Genomic DNA, 23,259 nt, shown 5'->3' on the forward strand with positions numbered 1-23,259 from the left:
TTTTAACTTCTTTTTTGAAATGTTGTATATAAATTAATTTTTCTATTTTACTGAATAATAATTCCATTGTTTTATGGAGGCCATCTAATACTTTTCTCTTTCTTTTTAGAGTATCCAAAAAATACATGTAATAGTTTTGGAATCCTGGGGGTTCTGTTTGTTTGTCTTTGCCAAAGTAATAATTTAGAAAACCGTCTATTTAATGAGTTTGTATTCTTAAACATTTATTTTCCCTAGCATTTATTCTTTTTTCTTTTGCATTTATTCTTTTTAAAATATGTTTTTTATTGATTTCAGAGAGGAAGGGAGAAGGAGAGAGAGATAGGAACATCCATAATGAGAGAGAATCATTGATCAGCTGCCTCCTGCACACTCCCCACTGGGGATGTGCCCGCAACCAAGGTACATGCCCCTGACTGGAATCGAACCTGGGACCCTGGAGTCCAAAGTCTGATGCTCCATCCACCGAGCCAAAGCAGTTAGGGCAATATAACTTTTAAAAAAAACACAACACATTTTTATTGATTTCAGAGAGGAAGGGAGAGGAAGAGAGAGAGAAACATCAATGATGATAAGAAATCACTGATTGGCTGCCTCTTGCACGCCCCTTACTGGGGACCGAGCTTGCAACCTAGGCATGTGCCCTTGACCAGAATCGAACCCAGGACCCTTGAGTCAGGACCCTGACACTATACAAGGAGCCAAACCAGATAGGGCCAAAAAAATAAATTTTAATGTAATTCTGTTACTAATAGTGCATAGGAATATTTATTATTTAATATGTACTTATTTATTTGCTAAATCCTGCAACCCTACTGGAAGGGTGAACTTTGACCAAAGAGATGCAGCCCCAGAGGGAGCGGGTGGATAAATTCTTCCTTCCTTCCTTTTCCCCAGATGGGCTGTTCCGAGGTGCAATAATCCATAGGTCTCCAGGAAAATATCCTAAAAGGCTGAGGAATTAACTGCCCTTATAAAGCTTTGGCCAGCTCAATAACACCTATATTTGTACTCCCTTCTCCACTGCCTGCCTCACTTCCATCTTCTCCTAACTTATGCTTCCCAGAAATAGTGGCCCCCAATAAAGTGGAGCAGTTGAATATTTGTTGTTTGTTTATGGCAGGTCTAGGGAACCGAGGATAGCACAGTAGTTTTGGTAGTGGATTCTTCAAATGGAAAATACAACGAGAAATAAATAATGATTTTTACAAAGCAGGTTCAAAATTCAGATATGTTGGAGCCCTTGAAGGACATGCATCTCCCAGGGACAGATTTACATTGATCAAATGCACAGTGATAAGTTGTTAAATCAAAATAGTAATTTATCACTACTGGGAGAAATATCAGTGTCCCATAGGCAAAAATACCAGTATTGCCTTAAATAAGCATATTCTACTCTTGAATCTGTTTTTTCTACGAACAGATTTATAACCCAAAGGATGTTGGAATCAGTTCTGGGCTGAATTGTATCCTAAGATTCATACGTTGAAGTTCTAACTCCTAGTATCTCGGAGTGACTGTGTTTGGAGAGAGGACCTTTAAAGAGGTAATTAAGATAAAATGGGGTCATGAGTGGGCCCTAATCCAGTTTCACTAGCATCCTCATAAGTTTAACGTGGAGGGAAGACCATGTGATGACCAAGTCAAATGGGGCCATCTTGCAAGGAGAGAGGCATCCAAAGGAAACCAGTCTTGGACACCTTGAACTTGAACTTCTAGCCTCCAGGCTATGAGGAAATAAAATACCTGTTGTGTAAGGTCAGATATGGAACAAAGGTCGGTTCCCCACCACCATCTCGGTCTCAGGTATTCCATTGTGTTGAACGGAGTGGTTTCAGTCTGCTTTGGATACAGTGTAGGCGGAGGAATGTGCAACTCCATTACGGTCATGTTAATCATACACCTGACAAACCCGTTGCACTCTCCGTGGGTGATAGCAAACTTAAGACCTGCTGAGCCCAATTCTAGGGGTAAGGCCTGAGAGGTGCTCCAAAAGTACCAATAGGTAATTGTAAAGCTAAAAGAAAGAAGAATGCTGAAGCTCAGGCCAAGGAGTTTCAAGCAGGGTGAGAGCGGTCAACAGTGTAAAACACTCCAGACAAGCACAGTGTCTGCAGACTTTGACCTCAGTCAGGGCAGTTTCAGAGAACTGGGCTGAGGAAGGTAGAAGGATGCGTTGAGGTGAGGAAATAGAGACTGGAACTGCTCAGGACTCTTTCAAAGAAGCTTGGGGGTTGGCTCCGATTTACATAAAGTACTGCCAGTCCCAAGCTGGTTTTCCCAGTTCCCTTTATTTGTGGAGCCAAAAATGTTACTCAGTGTTTGAACTGGTTAAGGAACCTGAGAAATCTCTGATCTACTTGCTTATTCTACCAATGAGAAGAGAAACCTTGAGAAGTGAAATGAAATTTATTTTTTATGGAGATTCTGTGTAATTTTTTTAGTCCTTACATTTTATGGGAGATATAAAAACATATTTAAGTCTTGAAGAATATCTGTAGGGTTTTTGTTTGTTTGTTTGTTTGTTTTTAAAGGATTAAAAGGTTTAAAGGATTCTTAAATTTTCACAGCCAAGGTGTTTGGCATGGTTAAGTTATAATGATTATCACAAGAAGCTTTTCCTTAAAAGTCTTTTCCCCTTCTCGGACTATTACTCAGGATTCAGTGAGTAGATAACCAGTAATAAATAGTAAAGTCAACGGTAATCTTGATCATGTACTGAGTGCTTCTGGGCCAAGCGGCACTTTACAAAACTGCTCACAGCTGTCTAATAGGTAAGGAAAGCGAGATGAACTTGTTCTAGATTCAGCGGTTTGACTCAGAAGTCTTCTCACATTGTGGGAAACGCCTTATTTATTTAACTTGCCTCGTAGGACCCCTCAAGTACAGAAGAGAGGGCCTAAGGAGACCAGACGTCCCCGCTTTTGGCGGGATAGTCCCGATTTCTAACAATTTTTGGAAAATCTGGACTTTTTTAAAACGCCGCGGGATGCGGGACACATTGTTAGAAATCGGGACTTCTGGTCACCATAGCCTAAGCTGGAAAATGTAGGTGACACTGGTCATTTCTCCGGGGTGAGATAAACTGCTTCACTTCCAACACCATCCGTCCACCATCTACGCGTGACCTCAGGGGTACGGGAAGAGTTTGGTGGTGGTACGCGTTGCATGGGAGTTTGGTGGGGATATGCACTGCACTGTGCTTAGCTGCGCCTAATTCTACGTTCTCATGAGTACGAGGGGTACTCAGCGTTACGAAAATTATAGAAGGGGTACACATATGTCAAAAGTTTGGGAAACAGCCGAAACCGGTTTGGCTCAGTGGTAGAGCGTAGGCCTGCGGACTGAAAGGTCCCGGGTTCAATTCCGGTCAAAGGCATGTGCCTTGGTTGCGGGCACATCCCCGGTAGGGGGTGTGCAGGAGGCAGCTGGTCATGTTTCTCTCTCATCGACGTTTCTATCTCTCTATCTCTCTCCCTTCCTCTCTGTAAAAAATCAATAAAATATATTAAAAAAAAAAAAAAGTTGGGGAAACACTGATTGTACCTCTTACACATCCCACCTCCACACCTCACCCCTCCACCCACGCTCATGAAGGCCCTGCGCACATTACCAAAACGCCCCGAAAACTGCACAGCTAGGTGGCTAGGTCTAGCGCACAAAGCAACCTTGCCGCCCTGAGCGCGGAGCTGCAGGCTAGCGTTTGAGGTAGTTTGGATCCCCGGGCTTCCGTAGGAGCCGGTGCTTCCAAGGTCTCTGGCCCCGCCCTTAGCAACGCGCTGGCGTGGTAGTAACCAGCTGGTGGGCGGGAGCAGAGGTCCCTCCCCGGTGGGCGGCGGCGGCGCGGGGCAGCGGCTCTCGGGGGCCTCCCGTTCTCGGTGGCAGGGCGTCTTTGCGTCCCTCCGCGGCGGGCACATCGAAGGACCGAAGAGCCCCCATGCCTCGCCCCGCCGAGGCCCCGGCGCCCGCCGAGGCCCCCGCCGCAGCCGAGGCCCCGGGGCCGCGCAGCAAGAGCAAGTCCGTCAGCCCTCGACAAATCCCGGTGATCGGGGTGGTGACGGAGGATGAGGACGCTCAGGTTTGGTCCCGGGTACGTGCTGGGGGCGTTTGGGGGTGGGGTGTGTGTGGAGGGAGTCTACTGGGAGTCTACTCTAAAGAGATTTGGAGGCGGGGACGAGTTGGGGGGCAGCAAGGAGGGAAATGGGGGCCCCCGTGGGAACGAGGGTATTCCGCGGGGCCGACGTTCCTGTCCACCTCCCGGCACCCACGAGCGGGTCCCTCCGAGAACCGCGCAGCTGGCCCTCGGGGAGAGCCATCGTCTGCCCACCTACCTGCCCGGGACTTGGGGCCACCAGGTGAGCAGGGGAGGCTTTGCCGGGGTTCCTAAGAAAGTGTGACTACGAAGGGCCTGGCGGGGAGGAAACATTCTTAGCAAGAACATGAATTTGAACTTGTCTGCACTGTACTTGTCTACTAGTATATACGGGTAGATCCCTGCTATCTAGTGATGTTCTTGATTGAGGCGTAGGCTTTCTCCCGTGTTTGAATTTGCTGCTACTGGGTGGTGGAGGTGGTGGAGGTGGTTCACCACCCCAAGTCAAGTCTCCTTCTATCACCATTTCCCCCCACTTTATCCTATTCTACCTACTCCCCCCCCCCCTTTCCCTCTGGTAATCACCATACGGTTGTCTGTATCTATGAGTGGTTTGTTTTTGCCTAATCCCTTCACCTTTTCAGCCAGCCTCCAACCCCCTTCCCCTCTGACAGCTATCAGTCTATTCCCTGTATCTATGAGTCTATTTCTTTTTTAAAATGTATATTTTTATTGTTGATAGGGTTACAGATATTTCCCATTTCCCCATCCCCCCCCCTCTTCCCAGCCCTTAACCCCCAGCCCCCACCAGTATGAGTCTATTTCTGTTTTGTTTGTTAGTTTATCTTGTTCATTAGATTCTACATGTGAGTGAAATCATGTCCCTTGTAATTGATTTAATGCATTGTGCATATGTTTGGTTATGAACTTGCTTGTTATAAAAATGAATTCTTTCAAGCTGATCTGTTGAGAAGCTTCACTGCAGATGCTCCCCTTGGGTCTCCATTGTAGTGGGGATACTTAGGAATTCCAAGTCGTTGGTTTCACGCTAGGGTTCCATTGCTCCTCCCCAGAGAGCCATGGCCAAGTCCTAAAACGTGAATTCTATGGAGGAATCCTGCCCCGCCCCCTCACGCTAATGGCGTGGGGCCGCTGTGGGAATTCCTGTGGAGACTTGACAAGTCTCCGGCTGCGTAAGAACCTTGTCTCCTGTGGCCACATCCCAGCGCCTTGGAGAATTCCGTGGGAGTAGCCAGTTGACTGGGACCTCTTCTGCTGTGGGACGAGGGTTGAACTCTCTGAGGATGGTCCGACATTTTCACAGTAGCCTTCGGAGCAACAGCATTTTTGCATGAGGAGGAACGGGGAATTGACCTTGTCAGCTTTGTGGAAGTGTTTCAACCACTTTTTTGTGGGCTGGGGAAAGAAGAACTTTTAAGGAACAGCAGCCCTCCACTCCCAGGGCTTCAAGGGAGCTCAACACCGCTGTCCTCCCAAGCACCAGGCAAAACTGGGAAGCAGGTGCATTTTGTCTCTGAGGGTTCTCATTCATTCTTCCTTCACTTGGTGTAAAAGTGGGTGGGGGACAAGGTAAGCATGGGTTAAGAAGAAAAAAGAAAAAAGAGGAAATACTTTTAATGGACCATTGCCAAAATAGTCCACAACATATCAAGTAAAGCAAAACAAGTATACCTGTTCATAGGTGTGTGCATTTTCTTCCTTCCCCTGTTCCTTTTTCTCTTTTCCTTTTCTTTTCCAACTCTCCTTCCAGGGCTCAGGATTCTCTTCCAAAAAGAAATCAATTTGTATTAATTAAAGTTCCCACCTTGTTAGCAATGGCAAGAGAAAAATTCTGAGATGCACCACATTCAGTTACATCAGGCCTGGGGAGAGGGAGAGAAAAAGACCAGAGTAGTGAACCATTAGCCAGCTGCGGGCTAACTAGCAAAAGACTGCTCACTGCAGACCCCGCAGCTCACATTCCTGAAGGCACCTGTTTAGCAGACTACTAGACTCCGGTATCCCACACATGCATGACCACGTTTACTGTTGTCAAATGTAGCATTTCCTACTTATGGACTGTGTGCCTGTCATAGGACTGCCTCCGCTTCACCTCCCCAACACCCTTATCTGTAGCCAATGTAAATTCTTTCAAAACATCTCATATCTTCCTTCCCCAAACATTAAGCATAAAGGTGCCCGTCGATTCCAGGATGGTGGGCGTGTTTGTCTTTTCTCCCTGGCACGGCTGCTGGTGGTTTAGTCTTCGTTCCCCAGCACCTGGTCCTGTTTTTGGCTGGCATGTGGCTCGATAAATCTTACTTTTAGAAACGCTTTCAGCCTCCAAGGTTCTTTTGTTTGTTTGTCTGTTTGCTTAACAACAACTACTTCAGGAGCATTAACATTTTATATATTTTTAAATACTTTACTGAAGAAAAAGTACCTGTCAAAAGAAATGAAATAGAATAGAAACTTGGAGAGCTGGGAGAAATGATCACTTGGGTTTTGTTTGGGGTTGCTTTTACAAGCGGGGAGCCTAAGGCCATGAGAAGTTAAGTGGAAGTTACTCAGTTTCTGTACTCAGAGTGGGGCCTCGTGCTCTTCGCCACCAGGAAAACGATAACTTTTTAGGTTGGGTAAAGGGGGTGTCTGTCTAGTAAGGTGCAGGGTAGAGGTGAGGTGGCTAACGGCTGTGAGAATAGTCAGTGAAGCCCCATAATAGAGACTGAGGAGGGGACAAGGGTCCCAGCGAATTTGGGAAGGCAGAATGAGTGGCCCCAGTGCCAATAAAAGGAAAAAAAGGTAACGTTTTAGACCTCTGCCTCAGTAGAGGGAAAGACTCTTGGAACTCTAGATATTTTCAAACCATCCCACAATTGCAACTTCCTCCTCTGCCTATGCTTGAGAGACAGTGTATCCTGGCAGCTAACAATGAGAGTGTGGATCCTACCTTCGTTCATTAAGCCAGCTCCATCATACACTTGAAATCACAAATTGTTTACTCTTTACTTCCTGTTTATCTTAATACTGCTCCTCTCTTTCTAGAAAATGGGAAACCCTCTAGCGCAGTGCTTCTCAAATTCTAATGTCCGTCTGGAGCACCTGCGGGTCTTACTAAAATGCAGATTCCCATTCTGCAGATCCGGAGGAGAGCTCTGGATCTGCTTTCCCACAGGATTCCAGGTGACCCTGAGGCAGGAGAGTAAGGAGCTAAGAAAACTCCTCTCAAGTGGATTTCAGAAACTGAGACAGCTGAACCGACTGGCTGAGCGTCTCTACAGCCAGGCGCAGACGGTCACCAGGGCGGACAGCCCCGCGTGCCTGGCACGCTTGGCAACGGGCAGGACTGGCGCTGGCCCTCGCCCCAGGGGCCTTTCCTCCCCTGGCATGTTGCTGGTGATTCAGGGTGGACCCCTGACCTTTCTTCCCCAGAGATAATATCTATGCCTCACTCCTATTTGAGCTCCAGGCTCAGAAAAGCAGCAAAACCAGGTGATAACTAAACACGCCCTGCCCTGGTGCTGACCGATCAGGGGAGAGGGCACACCTGGAAAAGCTGATGAGGGTTCTATCGGGAGCTCCCCTAAGACGGCCTCTGAACTGCCAGCCTTCAAAAACCCTCAAAACAAAGGACCCAGTGCGCACTGCCCTCCCAGGAGCACACCTGCCTTTTCCTCCCCGCATAGGCCTGCATCTCCCAACCTCTAAGGGACCCAGGAGACTTGCAGCCAGGGGAGCCATGTAAGCAGTTTTCTGTTGGTTTTGCCCTGCAGTTGTTAACTGGTTAACCCCTCTGTCTCTTTCTCCCGCCCTTCTGCCTGCTGTCATTAATTTAGGACGCCTCAGAATTTTCTTCTTGTCACTAAAAATGAGCCTGTACTAGATGAGTGTTCCCCAACCTGAGGGACCATCACAGCCACCTCAGGAGCTTTCAACACAAACAAACATGGCGCTGTAAAATGTGCCCTCCCCCACATCCGTTCTCCAGCAGCCCCTGTGAGGAGCCCGGGGCTCTTAGAATGCTCCCTCCACGGATGTTTAGCCCCAGAACCGCTGAACTAAATGATTTGGAAGGTCTTTGCCATTCCTGAAGTTCCTCCGCTCCACTTCTCTGTCCTGTTTTTAGGGGTCTCCAATGCACAATCTGCGCTTTATCTGTAACATGTGCTCGGCTCTGGGCTGCCTTCCCGAGGACAGAGACCTTGTCTGTTGGGTGTTTTCTGTAGCGTTCCCCGTTTCCTCCACTATTCACCAGCGACATCCAGCACAAAACCTGGTGCCCAGGAGGTGGCATGTAACATGTATTTAACGAGTTCCCTTCTCTCTTTCTGAATTTTAAGTCTTACCCTGTTGGTGGTAGTGGTGTGAGAACAGCACCAGGTGTTAGATCAGACAGGTGGGGTTAGATCGGACCTGGGTTCAGCAACCTGGGCACTTGAGTTCTGACTAGGGAAGAATTCAGAGTCAGGACTCGTAGTATAAGAGACCATTTATTTGGAAAATCACAGAGGTAGAAGTAGTAATCCGTGGATGAAATGGGCTTAGGAAAGTAGTTATAGTGGCAAAGGAAGGGCCCTTGCTTAGAAGAGAGGAAGGTCAAGGTGATACACCTGAAGGGAGAGGGTGGGGTGGGGAGGGGGAGGTGAGGCAGTGCTCCTGAGGGGGTGCTGGGTCCTCTGACCTAAGGATTTTAAGGCTGGAGATTTTAGGGGAGGTCCCAGGGGAAGATCTTAACAGAATATTCAGCAGCTTTCCAGGTGTGTCCTTTTCAGGGTTGTTAATTTTTAAAATAAAATCATTTTGGCTAAATTCATTTCAATATTTATTCTGCAGACTTAAAGTTCAAACATTGTTTTTGAAAGACATTTTTTTTTAAGGTCAGAATATATGAGTTTGTAATTGTGAAAGAAAGGAAAATCTAGACTTAAGAGGCAAAGGAATAATGTCCCTGTAAAAATACGGAAATGTATGCATTATAGCTTTAAAAGTCAAAAGTACAACCGTGTTAATACTAAATGAAATCATGTAAAGCATTTGTACATGTGAATAAAAACAGAAAATAATATGTAAAAGTACTTAAAGCCAGAAGATAGCATAGGTTGCATTTAGATGATAGGAATAAGTAAGATTTCCCCCCTCTTGTATATTTTTATATCATCATTACATCATCTCTTCAAATGGTTATTTTAAAGTAGAAGTAAGTGTGAAAGGAGGATTGATAAGAGGAAGGAAACAAAGGTGACTGGGGTAGCTTAACTCATATAAGAGGTAGAAGCAATCCTATCTAATAAAGAGGGTATATGCTAATTGCCATCACTCCATCACAAAGATGGCTGCATCCACATCTGAGGCCAAGTTCCCTTAAGGAACCTTAAAGAGCAATCAACAGGGACCTGAGGCCACGCCCTCCCCTGCCCCCATGAGCTTGATAGGGGACCTCAGGCCACATCCCCTACCTGGCAGGGCTTGATGGGGGACCTCAGGCCTTGTCCCCTGCCCTGGCACCAGGCCGGGGAACCTCAGGTCAAGACCGCTGCCCCCCCCCCTCTCCCCCCCCCCCCCCCCCCCCCCCCCCCGTGCCAGGCCAGGGAACCTGAGGCCACGCCCACGCCCTCCATGGCTTGACTGGGGTGGGGGGATTGGGGAGGGAGACCTCAAGAGGCATTACCTGCCCTGGTGCTGGGCTAGGGAACCTCAGGCTGCTCCCCCCGCTCCAGCTGGCTGGGGGACCTCAGGCTGCACTCCCTGCCCCAGAACTGAGCCAGGGACCTGAGGCTGCGCCCCCATGCCTGGCGGGGCTTGACAGAGAACCTCAGGCCATGCCCCCCATTCAGCAGGGCTTTACAGGGAATCTCAGGCCATGTCCCCCACATGGTGGGGCTTAATGGGGGACCTCAAGGCACGCCCCCTGTCCCATCTGGGGGACCTCAGGCCACGCCCCCATCCTGGTGCCGGGCCAGGGGACCTGAGGCTATGCCCCCTGTTCATCCGGGCTTGACAATGGTAGGAATGGCCGGGTCTGGATCTAGCCCCATGAGGGGTGGGGGGGTGGCCGGGTCTGGGTCTAATACAATTTTGAGGCGGGGACTTGACTCTGGGTCCCCCTTTTAATGTGCAGGAATTTTGTGCACCAGGCCAAATGTTATGTTAGTTTTGACATAACATTTGAAGTAAAAAGAAGATGTTATGCAAGGAAGCATTAACCCCCAAGTTAAATAGAGCCAAAACTGTACTTAGAATTAGGGGACTCCTGTGTTATCATAAATACTTAAATTCTGGATGATGGCACCTCCTGTGTTCTTCCCCACTTAGCTACAATGAACTTGCTATGCCAGGCCCAGTGTTTGGTGCTGGGGTTGCCAGAAAACAAGTCTTTGCTTTCAAGTGAACTTTGGGGCAGGTCGTGGTGGGGATAAACCTGTTAACCATTTTAGAGCAATGCTGGTGGGAATTGTAAAGGACATATGCTTAGGATGCTGTGGGAGCCCAGAGGAGAGATACTTGCTCTACCTTATTTATTTATTTACTTGTTTATTTAATTATTATCTGTGTACATATTTTACCATTGCCTCCCCCTCCCATACATACCCTCCCTCCCCAGAGTTTTGTGTCCATTGGTTGTACTTATATGCATGTATACAAGTCCTTCGGTTGATCTCTTATCTCCCCCAGATCTCCCTTCCCTCCCCGCTGTAATTTGACAGTCTGCTTGTTGCTTTACTGTCTCTATATCTATCTTTCCGTTCATCAGTTTATGATGCTCTTTATTATCCATAAATGAGTGAGGTCATGTGGTGTTTCTCTTTCATTGACTGGCTTATTTCACTCAGCATGATGTTCTCCAATTCCATCCAGGTTGCTGCAAATGATGAGAATTCCTTCTTTTTTACAGCAGTATAGTATTCCACTGTGTAGATATACCATAGTTTTTTGATCCAATCATCTGCTGACGAGCACCTAGGCTGTTTCCAAATCCTAGCTATTGCAGATTGTGCTGCTATGAACATAGGGGTGCATATATCCTTTCTGATGCTCTACCCTTTTTCATCCCTTGGGGAGGTGACTCCTGAGCTGTAGCTTGAAGGATCACTCTATGGGGGTTAACCACGGAGGGGAATAGGAGTGTAACAACATAATTGAAAACAGAGGAGGGGGAAAGGGGTGTTCATAGAGAGTCACTGAATGATTCAGACTGGTTGTGCTCAGATCTGAGTTTTATTATTTTTACCATAGGGTGAAGGAGGATGTTGGAAGTACAAGAGTAGTAGAGGCAGGGAGAACAGCAAGAAAGTAATTGAGTGAGAGATGAGAACCAAATAATCAGTAAGAGGAAATGGGCTCGAGAAATATTTAAGATGTAAAAGCTGTAGAACTTGGAGGTTTCTGTTTTCCCATGTGGATGACCGTGAGAATGCTGGGACCACCTGAGAGGGAACACCTAGCTCAGACAGGCGACCCCTTACCTCCAGGTTAGAACTTAGTCTCCTGTGTATCTCTGTAGGCACACTCAGTGGGCTGTGTCTGCATGAGGTGTATAATACGTATGATGAAGAAATGTGTGGAAGTGCTATTATTCCAGATGCTCTTTTGGGCCTCTTGGAACGAGTGAAATTTAGACATTAACATTATAAGATGATAATAGAATTCAAGAGGTTTGTGTTTTTTAAACACCAAGATTTTTTTACTCCTAAAAGGTCTCATCTGCTACTCATTCTTTCCTCACTGTCTCTTTGTCATAAGATATTTTTGAGTTGCCAAGAGATAAATAATATCATGAAAATAGTATGTTTGATGTAACTTCTTGATTCTCATGATATAGAATAATAAGAGTTGTATTTTTTTTTAGGGTGCTTTAAAGCCTATGGACCTACAGAGTATCATCAAAGTCCTTGAAGAGACCGCTCACGTAAGCTTTGAGAAAACTTTTCTGCTATATCATTTATAAACTGTGATTCCCCTGAAAGGTAACATGTGTTCCCCCCAACATAAATATCATTTCTCTCCTCTTGAAACCATTTCAAATATTTAAGGACTGTTTACATTTAGTATGAATATATTTAACCTGGTAAGGAAGATGGAGGAGGTGACTACATTTGGTTTTGTGGAATGAACAAATCCATGGTAAATATAAACAGAAGGAATAATAAGAGTAGAGAAAGACTCATCTAGCCTCTGTATTTGCTTGTTACCATGCACGATGTGGGGAGCAAGGACAGAAAAAGCGTATCATGATGTACTACTTAAGTTTTTCTGATATGAAATCAGGTTAGAGATACATACTCGTAATACTCATAGGGAGTTTATTTTGAGAAAAATATTATATAGACTGTAATGGAAATGAAATTATTTTAGGTAAAACTCAAAATTGAGAGCTCAAGCATTAGGAAAAAGGATCATAAATACATATGCATATATGCTCACATACCACACTCTCCTGACATTACCCAAGAACTGACTAACTGCCTGAAAGCCAGCACACACTATGAAATTACTACAAGATGAAGATTGCATGCTCTTAATAATTGGAAAGTGACCATGGTAGAGCCAATCAGATGAAACGATGTCCTGTGATTAATAGGCACCAAAATTTAATCACTGTTTTAACATTTTTTTAGTCTCTGCATTTTTATATAGAAGAAAAAATACAATAAAAATGACTCCATAAGAATTTATCTTTTCCTGGCTATGTTTGTGGTGGAAGTCATTTTTAATTGTAAATATATGTGCATTTTTATAAAAGAAAATTCAATTGCATGTTGCTCCTATTATTTGTTATTTATAGACAAAAAAAGGGGGCTCAGTATAAAAAATGCCACAGCTTCTTATGAACAATTTAAAGATTAAAAGGACAGAAGTGATTCAGTCGTGAAAAGATATCACTGTAGAGGGTTTTGTTTTGTTTTGTTTTAATTGGCTGAAGCTATTGGGTTTGTACCAGTACACTGGGCATATTTTAGAGGTTAAAGTTACAATTTCTGGAGTCAGGTTGCCAAATTTGAGTCCTAACACCACCACTTATTATCTGTCTGATTTTGGACAAATCGCTTAGTGTTTCATCTTGAGGTTTTTATTCTGGAGGACAGGAATAATAATAGTATTTTCCTAATTGGGTTGATTTGAAGATTGGCATGCATGTATGGTTCCTAAATGGTGCTTGGCACAGAAAAATTGCTCAACATGCTTCCGATGTCGTTCATATTATTTCTGGAAACAATTACTGCTCTTACAGTAATCTAGTTTTAATTTTCAATTTCCTAATCAAATTTAAATGGTAGTTTATTTTTACCTTCATGTTTCAGGAAACATCTTATTGTACCTATATTGTAATACAGTAATTGAATTATTATTTTAATGGATAATTTATTGATAATTCTAATGTCTACTTTCTTTTTATATTAATAAGAAAATTATATCACAACAGTTTTAATAGCATAAAAGAAATAAAGCAAATCATTTGTTTTAGGATTATTTAGAAGAACAACTTAAATCTGTCAAGACATTGGTGCAGTATTATCAGAATGGATTTGTATCCTTTACTTATATATGTATGCTTACTCCATTTATCCTGAAATGGGAGAATTTTTATTAGAAGATGTATTCATTTCCTATTGCTAATATAAATTATCACAGGGTATCTTAAAAAAAAAACAAAACATTTTTGTCTGATACTTCTGGAGGCCAGAAGTCCAAAATCTGCCTCACTGAGCTGAAGGTAAGGTGTAGCAAGGCTGGTTCTTTTTGAAGGCTCGGAGGACAACTCACTTCCTTGTTTCTCAGGCTTCTAGAGGTGGCCTGCATTCCTCAGCTCCTGGCCCCTTCCTCAAAGTATCATCATTCTCGCCTCTGCTTCTGTCATCGCATTTCCTTCTCTGATTCTCCGCTGCCTCTCTCTTTCCCTTATAAGGATCCTGTGGTTACATTGGTCTATCTGAATAATCTCAGATAACTTTCTCATCTCGAGATTTTTAACTTAATCACTGAAAAGTCCCTTGCCTCATAAGGTAACTTCACAAGTTCTGGGCATTAGGATGTGGACATCTCTGGACAGGCCATTCTGTCTACCACACAAAATAGCTAACATTTTGTGTTTTTTACAAAATTATATTTTTCTTTTATCAGAAAATGTAAAATTGAAAACAGTACAATGCTGTTAACTTTACATAGATAATGGCAGTTCTAAAGACACAAAGAGACAGAGGATAAGGTTAGGAGGGCCACGTCAGTCTTATTTCTACCAATTTACTTGAGTACTTCCACTGTTAATGAGCTTATCAAACTATAGGCATAACAGCACCTCATGAAAGTTGTTAGGAAGACTAAATGAGAAAACATGCAAGTGCTTGATAATCTGCAAAACATTATATAAACATGAGATAGTATCCTCACTACATATACCACCCTGATCAGAATATGTGGAAACTCATGTATCTCAAAACTCATGCCTAAGAACTTAATTTGTTGTTGGGTAGCTGTTGTTGTTTTAATCTTTGCATATATATAATAATTTTGCCACAGGATACTCTCACTTTCTGTAGTCATCTTGCTACAAAATCTATGAAATTTGTTTATGTATCAGTTCAGGTAATATAAAGGGTGCTTTTACCTGAAGATCTATAGGTAGTACATTTTTGTTTCATACTAGGTTTAAATGAAATAAGATCTCAACCAATTTAAACCTTAAAAACAAGAGAATGCATCTCAGTAATATTAATAAAGTGATGCAGAAAAGTAAGGTAGGTTTGGGTTTCTTATTCTGGAGCAGTTAATGTTTACTGTGAGTGAGTGGAGATGAAGGATATGATTGAGCCATTAAGTTAATTTTTTTCAACCGAATTCGTAGTGTAGTAGTTGGTAATCAAATTCTAAAGCTGTAGCGAGAGGAGAAAAAAATATTTTGAAGTAAAAGGTCACTGAGACAAAAATTAAATAATATTTCTTTTAAAATATGGTTCTAACTTTAGTCTTTCAAATTAGTATAATTAAAATAATGTTGCCCAGCCAGTGTTGCTGAGTGGTTGAACATTGACCTAGGAACCAAGGGATCATGGTTTGATTCCCAGTCAGGGCACATGCTTGGGTTGGGAGCTTGATCCTCAGCTGGGGGCATGCAGGAGGCAGCCAGTCAGAGATGTTTCTCTCTCATCAATGTTTATATCTCTGTATCCCTCTCTCTAAAAAAATAAAATATCAATAAAAATATTTCTTAAAATGTCAACCATATTTATCATTATAGGAACTCTATAGATTTTCTTGGCACAAGTTTTATAAATAATATGTTAATAAGTATAAATATATGAATCTTAATTTTATTTCTTAACTAAAAATATTAAAGCCCCTAAGGGATTTGGCACAGATATTTAAAATTCTGAATATGTGTGCAGAAAAAATTGAAAAACAGCCTGCTTTTCTAGAACCTACATATAATATCATAAAATTATTCGGGTAAGTTGTTTTTCTTTAACTTTATTTTATATCAGCATGCAGCATTTTATTATGTTTTATTTTGCATTATAAAAGATATGATGCATTATGAGGTAGCAAAGTGATGCAGAACTCAGAAAACTTCACTTGATCACTTAAAAGCAGTTAGTATTTCAAAGGTAGTCAATTTTATTATAGTCTAAGATCACTTGCTACCGGAGATTAAACTGCAAATATAGTTTAAAAATTTTTCATCTCACCGTAATGATAAATCTGAGATAAGACCAACAAATTGTAATATCTTTAGAAAATCCTTGAGACAATTTATAGAATTGCTTAATAGTTTTAGCCTAGTTTTCTTCTCTCTTTAGAAAATTTGACTCTTAAAGATGTATTAGGTTCTGATTCATGTTTAATTGATTTTCCAAATTTGAATAAAGAATAAAATGTCAACAATTATTTTTGATATATGTTTTTAATGTTTTTAATGTAATTAGAGACCAGAATTATAAAATTGATCTACGCAATCATCTGTGCTGTTGTTTCTCCAACCGTTTCAGGGAACTAGGAGTATATTTTGCTTCCTTTCTGCCACATAGTGGCTAATCAAGATACACATTAAAATATCTGTTTTTAGTTTTCAATAAAATATAGTAGTAGAGGACATTTCTTAAAGTAGAAATAAACCTTCCTGACAATTTAACCTTTGAAACTTCTCCACCAATTTAGCTTTTTAAATACTGTGTTTCTTTTAATATGTAAATATGATATTAGTGAGACTGTATACCTAGTAGGTTTTAACTCACATTTTGAGATTTAGCAACAATAATATTTAAACTTTTATAATTACATTTAATTTTTGATAGCTGAACAAAATAATCAAAAATAATTTATTTATTGAATGTCTTTATCATGCCTTCCTTTTTCATAGAGACCATGAAAAATAAACACCTAAAGAGTCACTCTGGTGCTTCTTTAATATTCAAATTGGCAATTATGATACCAATGTGAGATCATATATATAAAATGTTTTCAAATTTTGAGGCTGTGCAAGTCCTAGAAAGCCAGGTTCATAAGTATGACTTTCAACATCAGTTCCCCTACAGAGCTCCGCCAAGGACTTGCTCTCTATGAGAGCTGTGACTAAGTGTTTTATTATGTAATATGATAAATCTTTTTATTTATACTCTTTTTTTCCCTCACATTTCATAATTGTTCTCATTATTTTATTCCCTCCCCCCCATACTTTTCTAATTTTTGCTTTTGTCCTGCATTTCTCCACACCTCATCCTCACCTCATTCACTTTTCAAGATATTTTTGGGCGATGAAAACATTGAAAGTAAAATACAGCCTTTCAGTTTGGGCCTGTGAGTAGTATGCTTTTCTTATTGCATCCTTTTGCTTATAATGCTTATCTTTTTTCATACCCGTTTTGGTGGAAAACTCTTCTGATGCTTTATCTTTTAGGTTGTTTCCTTTGGTAGCAAAGGAAAAAGTTTGAAGAAGAAGTATTAACTAATTTTTAGAGTTTAATATGTTATTTGTTTCAAATTTTAACAAACACTTGAAAAAAAACTTCTGTGGAGTTATAAAATTTTCCTTTTCATAGTTTGTCCTTGTTCAATTAAGGGCTTTATGAAACATAACTTGTACCTTCTTTATTCTTATTGAAGCTTGCCATTTTTGAAAAAGAAAGTATCAGATGAAATAACATATGCTGAAGATACTGCTAAGTCAATTGCACTTCTGGGTAAGTTAAGATTCTTTTTAAGATAGAGGATTATAATATGTCAGGCCTGATTGATAAGAAAGAAATGTCTCTTGCACTAAATTTGACTAAGAATCCTTCTCCAAAGCTAGGCTCTTGTTTTCTAGTTGAAAATTAATCATAGTGTGCTTGGTGATAATTTTTGTATTGTTTTTTCCTCGAGTCTTTTATGATACCAACAAGACTCTATGTTCCTTAAATACAAGAACTGGCAGATATTTCTGTGTACTTATTTGTCTTGATGTTATTTAATGCGATTAAATATTTATTAACTTTTTTTTGTAAATTAGAAGTATGTGTCCCTCTCAGTAATCCCAAAGATGTTTTCAACTTTGAACTCTAATAATTACTAGAACCATTGAAAACCAAATTGTTCAGTAAACAACCTAATCATAAAATGATAGAACATTAAGAACTTTAGCGTAATATACATAAACATGAAGGTATCTGTGTTTTCTATTCAAAATATGAAAAACATAAAACAGCAGGCTTCGCTTTGTGATTATTGCTTGATTTTTCTAAAGAAAGAAAATAATTTTCTGGGAAATAAAACCAGTCAAACACTAGCTCCTTGATTCAGCCCGTGAGTACATGACAGCATGTTCCCAAAACAATTCCTACATTAAATTTATACTTGTTAATTTAGGTCCTTGCTTATATAAGGGAACCAAAAGGCACAGAATTGCCCAGCAAATGAAAATTAAGTATTTACTGAACTGTTATGTTCCCAGTATTTTATTTCTTACTGAAAGATGAGAGAGACTCAACTGGAATAAGTTAAAGACATTTTTAACTTTTAACATAGACACTAACACTTTTAGGTCAAAATATGTTTTATAGTTCCTAATCAGAGATATTTTGGAGAAAAATGTGCTCTAGAATAGGTGAAATATCAATGAAATTAGGATACACACGAGGAGTTAGATAAGGTGACCTTAAGGAGCAGGTAGGCTGAAAACTAATGGGAAACTTGAATGGTGAAATTTACAATAGGAAGCCAACCCAAAAGGAAACACAGTATAACAGATAAAAAGTGTAGGTTTGGTTGGTAACATTTTAAAAATGCCACTATTGCCCTTATTGTTTTTAAATGTTGAGTCCAAGAGAGTTGGCATACATTTGTATGATAAATACAAGGCCTATTTCTTACTGTGTCAATTTGCTCTTTGCTGGATGACTGCCCACCTACAGAACACACTCCTGTCACACTTGAGGGCAATATGAAATCAGTTTAAAATGAGCTCTCTTTATATTGCTCACTAGACGCCCATTGCATGATATTCGTGCAAGAATAGGCCCCTGGCTTCACTCCCAGCTGCCTGGGAGCCAGTCCGTCCCCGCTCCTAAGATGCCCACAGCCAGCACTCCAGTAGCTCCCTCTGATGGCCCCCTTCCCCTCATTGCAGGCTTCACACCGCTCCTGCCTGCATATGCAAATTAACTTCCATCTTGTTGGGTTAATTTGCATACTCACTCTGATTGGCTGTGGGCATAGCAAAGGTAAGGTCAATTAGCATTTTTCTTTTTTATTAGTGTAGATTAGATTCCATATATGAGTGAAATCATATGGTACTTACCTTTCTCTGGCTTATTTCACTTAGCATATTATTCTCCAGGTCCACCCATGCTGTTGCAAATGGTAAAATTTTCATTCTTTTTTCTGACTGAGTAGTATTCCATTGCGTAAATGTACCATGGCTTTTTTATCCACTCATTTACTTAAGAGCACTTGGGCTGTTTCCAAGTCCTGGCTATTATAAACAATACTGTATTGATTTTCTGATGAGGATATTTTTAAAAATCATATTACTAACACTTTATGCTTAAATTTGCAAATAAGCTATGACAGTGTTATTAAATAGTATTCATTTATCTTTCTGGCAGGTAATTTAATGAAAATACCAAGTTCTGAATTGAGGATACAAATTTGTAGGTGTATTATTGACTTTTATCATGCAGAACCACCAAAGAAGCATATTGCAGGTGAAATTTTCAATGGTCTTTCAGTAATAACATCCTATCTAATAAAAGAGTAATATACAAATTGACCATCACTCCAACCCAAGGTGGCTGCCCCCATGTGGTCAAAGATGACTGCCCCATGTGGACACTAGATGGCCACCACAAGATGGCCAGCAGGGGAGGACAGTTGGGTGGGACCCAAGCCTGCAAGGGAGAGCAGTGGGGGGGTAAGTGGGGGGGGGGAGACTAGGCCTGCAGGGGAGAGCAGTTAGGAGTAACCAGGCCAGCAGGGGAGGGCAGTTTGGGGGGACCCAGGCCTGCAGGGGAGGGCAGTTGGGGAGGGACCAGATCAGCAGGGGAGAGCTGTTAGAGGCAATGAGGCTGTTAGGGAAGGGCAGTTAGGGGTCGGCTGGGTCGGCTGGGTCGGCTGGGTCGGCTGGGTCGGCTGGGTCGGCTGGGTCGGCTGGGTCGGCTGGGTCGGCTGGGTCGGCTGGGTCGGCAGGGGAGGGCAGTTTAAAGGGACCAGGACGGCAGGGGAGAGCAGTTTGAAGGGGCCAGGCCGGCAGGGGAGAGCAGTTTGAAGGGACCAGGCCGGCAGGGAAGAGCAGTTAGGGGCAATTGGGCTGGCAGGGGAGTAGTTAGGCATCAATCAGGCTGGCAGGGGAGTGGTTAGGAGGTGATCAGGTTGGGGGCAATGAGGCAGGCAGGCAGACAGACAAGTAATTGGGAGCCAGCAGTCCTGGATTGTGAAAGGGATGTCCGTCTGCCCATTTAGGGGTCCAACTGCCCTCTAGGGGTCCCAGATTGCAGGGGGTGTAGGCTGAGCTCAGGGACACAAATTTTATGCACCAGCCTCAAGTCCTATATTATAAAAGGCTAATATGCAAATCAATAAATGGTGGAATGATCAGTCACTATGACATGCACTGACCACTAGGGGCAGATGCTCAACACAGGGGCTGCCCCCTGGTGGTCAGTGTGCTCCCACAAGGGGAGCACCGCTCAGCCAGAAGCCAGGCTCATGGCTGGTGAGTGCAGTGGTGGTAACGGAAGCCTCTCCCGGCAGCGCTAAGGATGTCTGACTGACTGTTAGTCAGACATTCCCAGACTATGAGAGGGTGCAGAGTGGGTTGAGGGACCCCCTGAGTGCATAAATTTCGTGCACTAGGCCTCTAATGTCTTTATAAATAGAATATTTTGTCTCATTTCTATTTGAACTTGGGAAAAGAGTGGGATCATAAATGCATTATATCAAAAACAAAAATTTTTTTGGTAGTTTCAAGCTCTTTGGTTATTTTTTAAAAAATATATTTTATTGATTTTGTACAGAGAGGAAGGGAGAGAGATAGAGAGTTAGAAACATCGATGAGAGAGAGTCATCAATCAGCTGCCTCTTGCACACCCCCTACTGGGGAGGTGCCCACAACCAAGGTACATGCCCTTGACTGGAATCGAACCTGGGACCCTTCAGTCCCCAAGCCGACGCTCTATCCATTGAGCCAAACCGGTTTCGGCTCTTTGGTTATTTTAAATTAAAAATTTTATACATTCTTTAAGTTTTTTTAGATTTGCATGATATCTTTATTCTGATGCTAAATATTTATGATGTAATTTTTAAAGTCATACCCAAATTAGTATATTATTATTAGTTAATGTTAATTAATAGTGTTGCTAATATTATTTATTCTTTTCTAATTGTGTGAATCACACTGAATTGGGTGATAGTAAGCAAAAAGCACTGGCACTGTGGAGGATACCATGTCATTTAGGACCTCCTTCATAGTTTCTATAGTTTATAATCAATCTAGGAAGGGAGAGAAGATATGAATCACATTTTTTAAGTTACATGTTTCTTCAGATCAGTGGAAATAAGATGCCGTGGTAGAAATCAAAGATTACTTCTTTAACTAGGGGAAAATGGGAAGGCATCTGAAGCAAAGAAATGAATAAAAATATTTTTAAATGCCAGATTTGCACTATTGATGAGATAGAAAAGTGGAAGTATTTGGTAGATAGTAGACATTAGATACTAAAAGAAGAGACCAGAAATACAGATTGGAACACAGCTATGCCCACTTATTTTTATATTCTTTATGCCTGTTTTAATAGTATGGTAGCAGAGTTGAGTATTTGCAACAGTAACTTTGCAAATACCACAAGGTCTAAAATTGCTGGCCTTTTCTAGAAAAAGTTTGCCTGTCCCTCTGCTAACCATTTTAAAATGCCATGCACTTTTTATACATTTTGTTGTTGGTTATTGATAAATTATTCATTCCTTTATCTTAATGTAGATGATACTATGTGAAATGACTGCACATGTTTATTAACTAATTGTTTTTAGGTTACCAGCAAGCTAGCCCAACATATAAGATTCAAATGGCTGAAGTTGGAGGATTGGCAGAAACAATGGTTCATTCATTGGACTTGCTTGAAAATCAACTTGTTGAGAAACTTTGGGTCCTTAAAGCTCTGCAACATCTCTCAACTTCTGGTTTGTATATTATTAAATATGAACACTTCATTCTCCACTAAATTTGTTTCTACCTGATGTCAAGACTGTAACATAAATTATTTTTATTTACACTTATTTTCAGAAGTTAATTGTACTCTAATGATGAGAGCATATGCAGCCAGAGGCATCTGTGCTCACCTCAATGACCCAGACCCCTCTGGGCAGCTTCTGTTTCGTTCATCAGAAATACTCTGGAACTTACTAGAAAAATCGTCAAAAGAAGAAATCATAAAACAACTTAGTAACTTGGAGTGTTTGGTGTAAGTATATGTGGTTAGCTAGGAATGTTTTTTAACCTTGTGACATAACATTTTTGTTTGAATTTGTGTTTCATTGGGCTTTGATTCATGTAATGGCTATGTTGCAGGACATTTCTTTTGTGGCGTTGTATAAATGCATCTGCACATAGCAAGCTTTTTTTTTTTTCTTACGTGGAAGGAATTTAAAGTACTAGCTAGAATATAAAGAACTAAATTATGTCTTTGAATAGGTATAAAGTAAAATTAGACATTTAAAAGAACTATTTCATTTGTTCATTCAATAAATGTATTTTTGAATATTGTCTTCTAATTTCTGAATAAACATTAGCAAAAATAAGAGTAAGCCTGTGAGTTACTCATTCATTTATTTATTAAGTAATTATTGTTTGCTCTGTGCCAAGTTCAGTAGTAGGCCATAAAAAGACAATTGAAAACAATATAGACATGGTCTCTGCTTTCATGGAATTTGTTATGTTAGGAGAGAGACAATTAAATAGCAACTCATTGCGAGCCTACTAAATGCTATGGAAGACATTATTGTAAGGTGTTTTCCAGGAGAGGGTGAACCAGTACGTTTTTGTTTGCAAATGACTGAACATACAACCCAACTGATTGAAGCAATTGTAAGAAATTTATGAGCTATTATAACTAAAAATCAAGGTTAAAACTGGTTTCGTGTGCAGCTGTATTCAAAGCTCGGCAAATAGCAGGGCTTGGGCCTTCATCTCTCTGCCCTGTCTTCCACTGTGTTGGCTTTATTCACAAGCTCTATCTGGGGAGACCAGAGTCATAACCACAAATCAGCAGGAGAGAAAGTGTGCTCTTCGGAAAGCAGAGAGAAAATCTTGGAATTGAGTCCCTATGGACCAAATTCACATTCTAGAGGGAATTACTAGTGACAAAGAGAAAGAATGCTCTTTGGCTAAAAGGAAGCTGAAGGCTGCTCACAAGACCAAAACTGAGGAAAGACCGAAGCCTAAATAAAAATAAGAACACTGTTATCACAAGAAGAGTAAGTGGTCCTAGGAAGCAATTTGCTGCGCTTTGTACAGGGAACCTGACTGAATGCTTCCTCATGAACCCTAGCCTGGTATCTGGATAATAAATACAAATTGGCAACACAGGAGAGTTCTGCATACAGAGAGCATCCTAGACAAGAGAACAGAAGTGAAAATAGAATTTAGCAAAATAAAAAAAACAAAGAAATTCAATATGGATGACAGCAGAAAGTTCAACGTAAAA

The 23,259-nt window shown here is 41.5% G+C and overlaps 1 protein-coding gene across 1 annotated transcript in view; it reads left to right on the plus strand.

The window, feature by feature from the left end:
- Positions 1–3,798: 3,798 nt before the first annotated feature.
- The window catches only part of CFAP69 (cilia and flagella associated protein 69), a 50,532-nt gene continuing 31,071 nt past the window's right edge, over positions 3,799–23,259 (plus strand). The window contains exons 1-8 of the mRNA XM_084897396.1: positions 3,799–4,090; positions 11,940–11,999; positions 13,557–13,619; positions 15,426–15,535; positions 17,189–17,265; positions 19,168–19,266; positions 21,587–21,736; positions 21,840–22,017. Of these exons, the coding sequence (XP_084753522.1) occupies positions 3,938–4,090; positions 11,940–11,999; positions 13,557–13,619; positions 15,426–15,535; positions 17,189–17,265; positions 19,168–19,266; positions 21,587–21,736; positions 21,840–22,017 (890 nt within the window). The 5' untranslated portion in view covers positions 3,799–3,937. The remainder of the gene's footprint in view (positions 4,091–11,939; positions 12,000–13,556; positions 13,620–15,425; positions 15,536–17,188; positions 17,266–19,167; positions 19,267–21,586; positions 21,737–21,839; positions 22,018–23,259) is intronic.

Source organism: Pipistrellus hanaki, assembly GCF_964339955.1.
Source record: "Pipistrellus hanaki genome assembly, chromosome: 10".
Classification (NCBI taxonomy): Eukaryota; Metazoa; Chordata; class Mammalia; order Chiroptera; family Vespertilionidae; genus Pipistrellus; species Pipistrellus hanaki.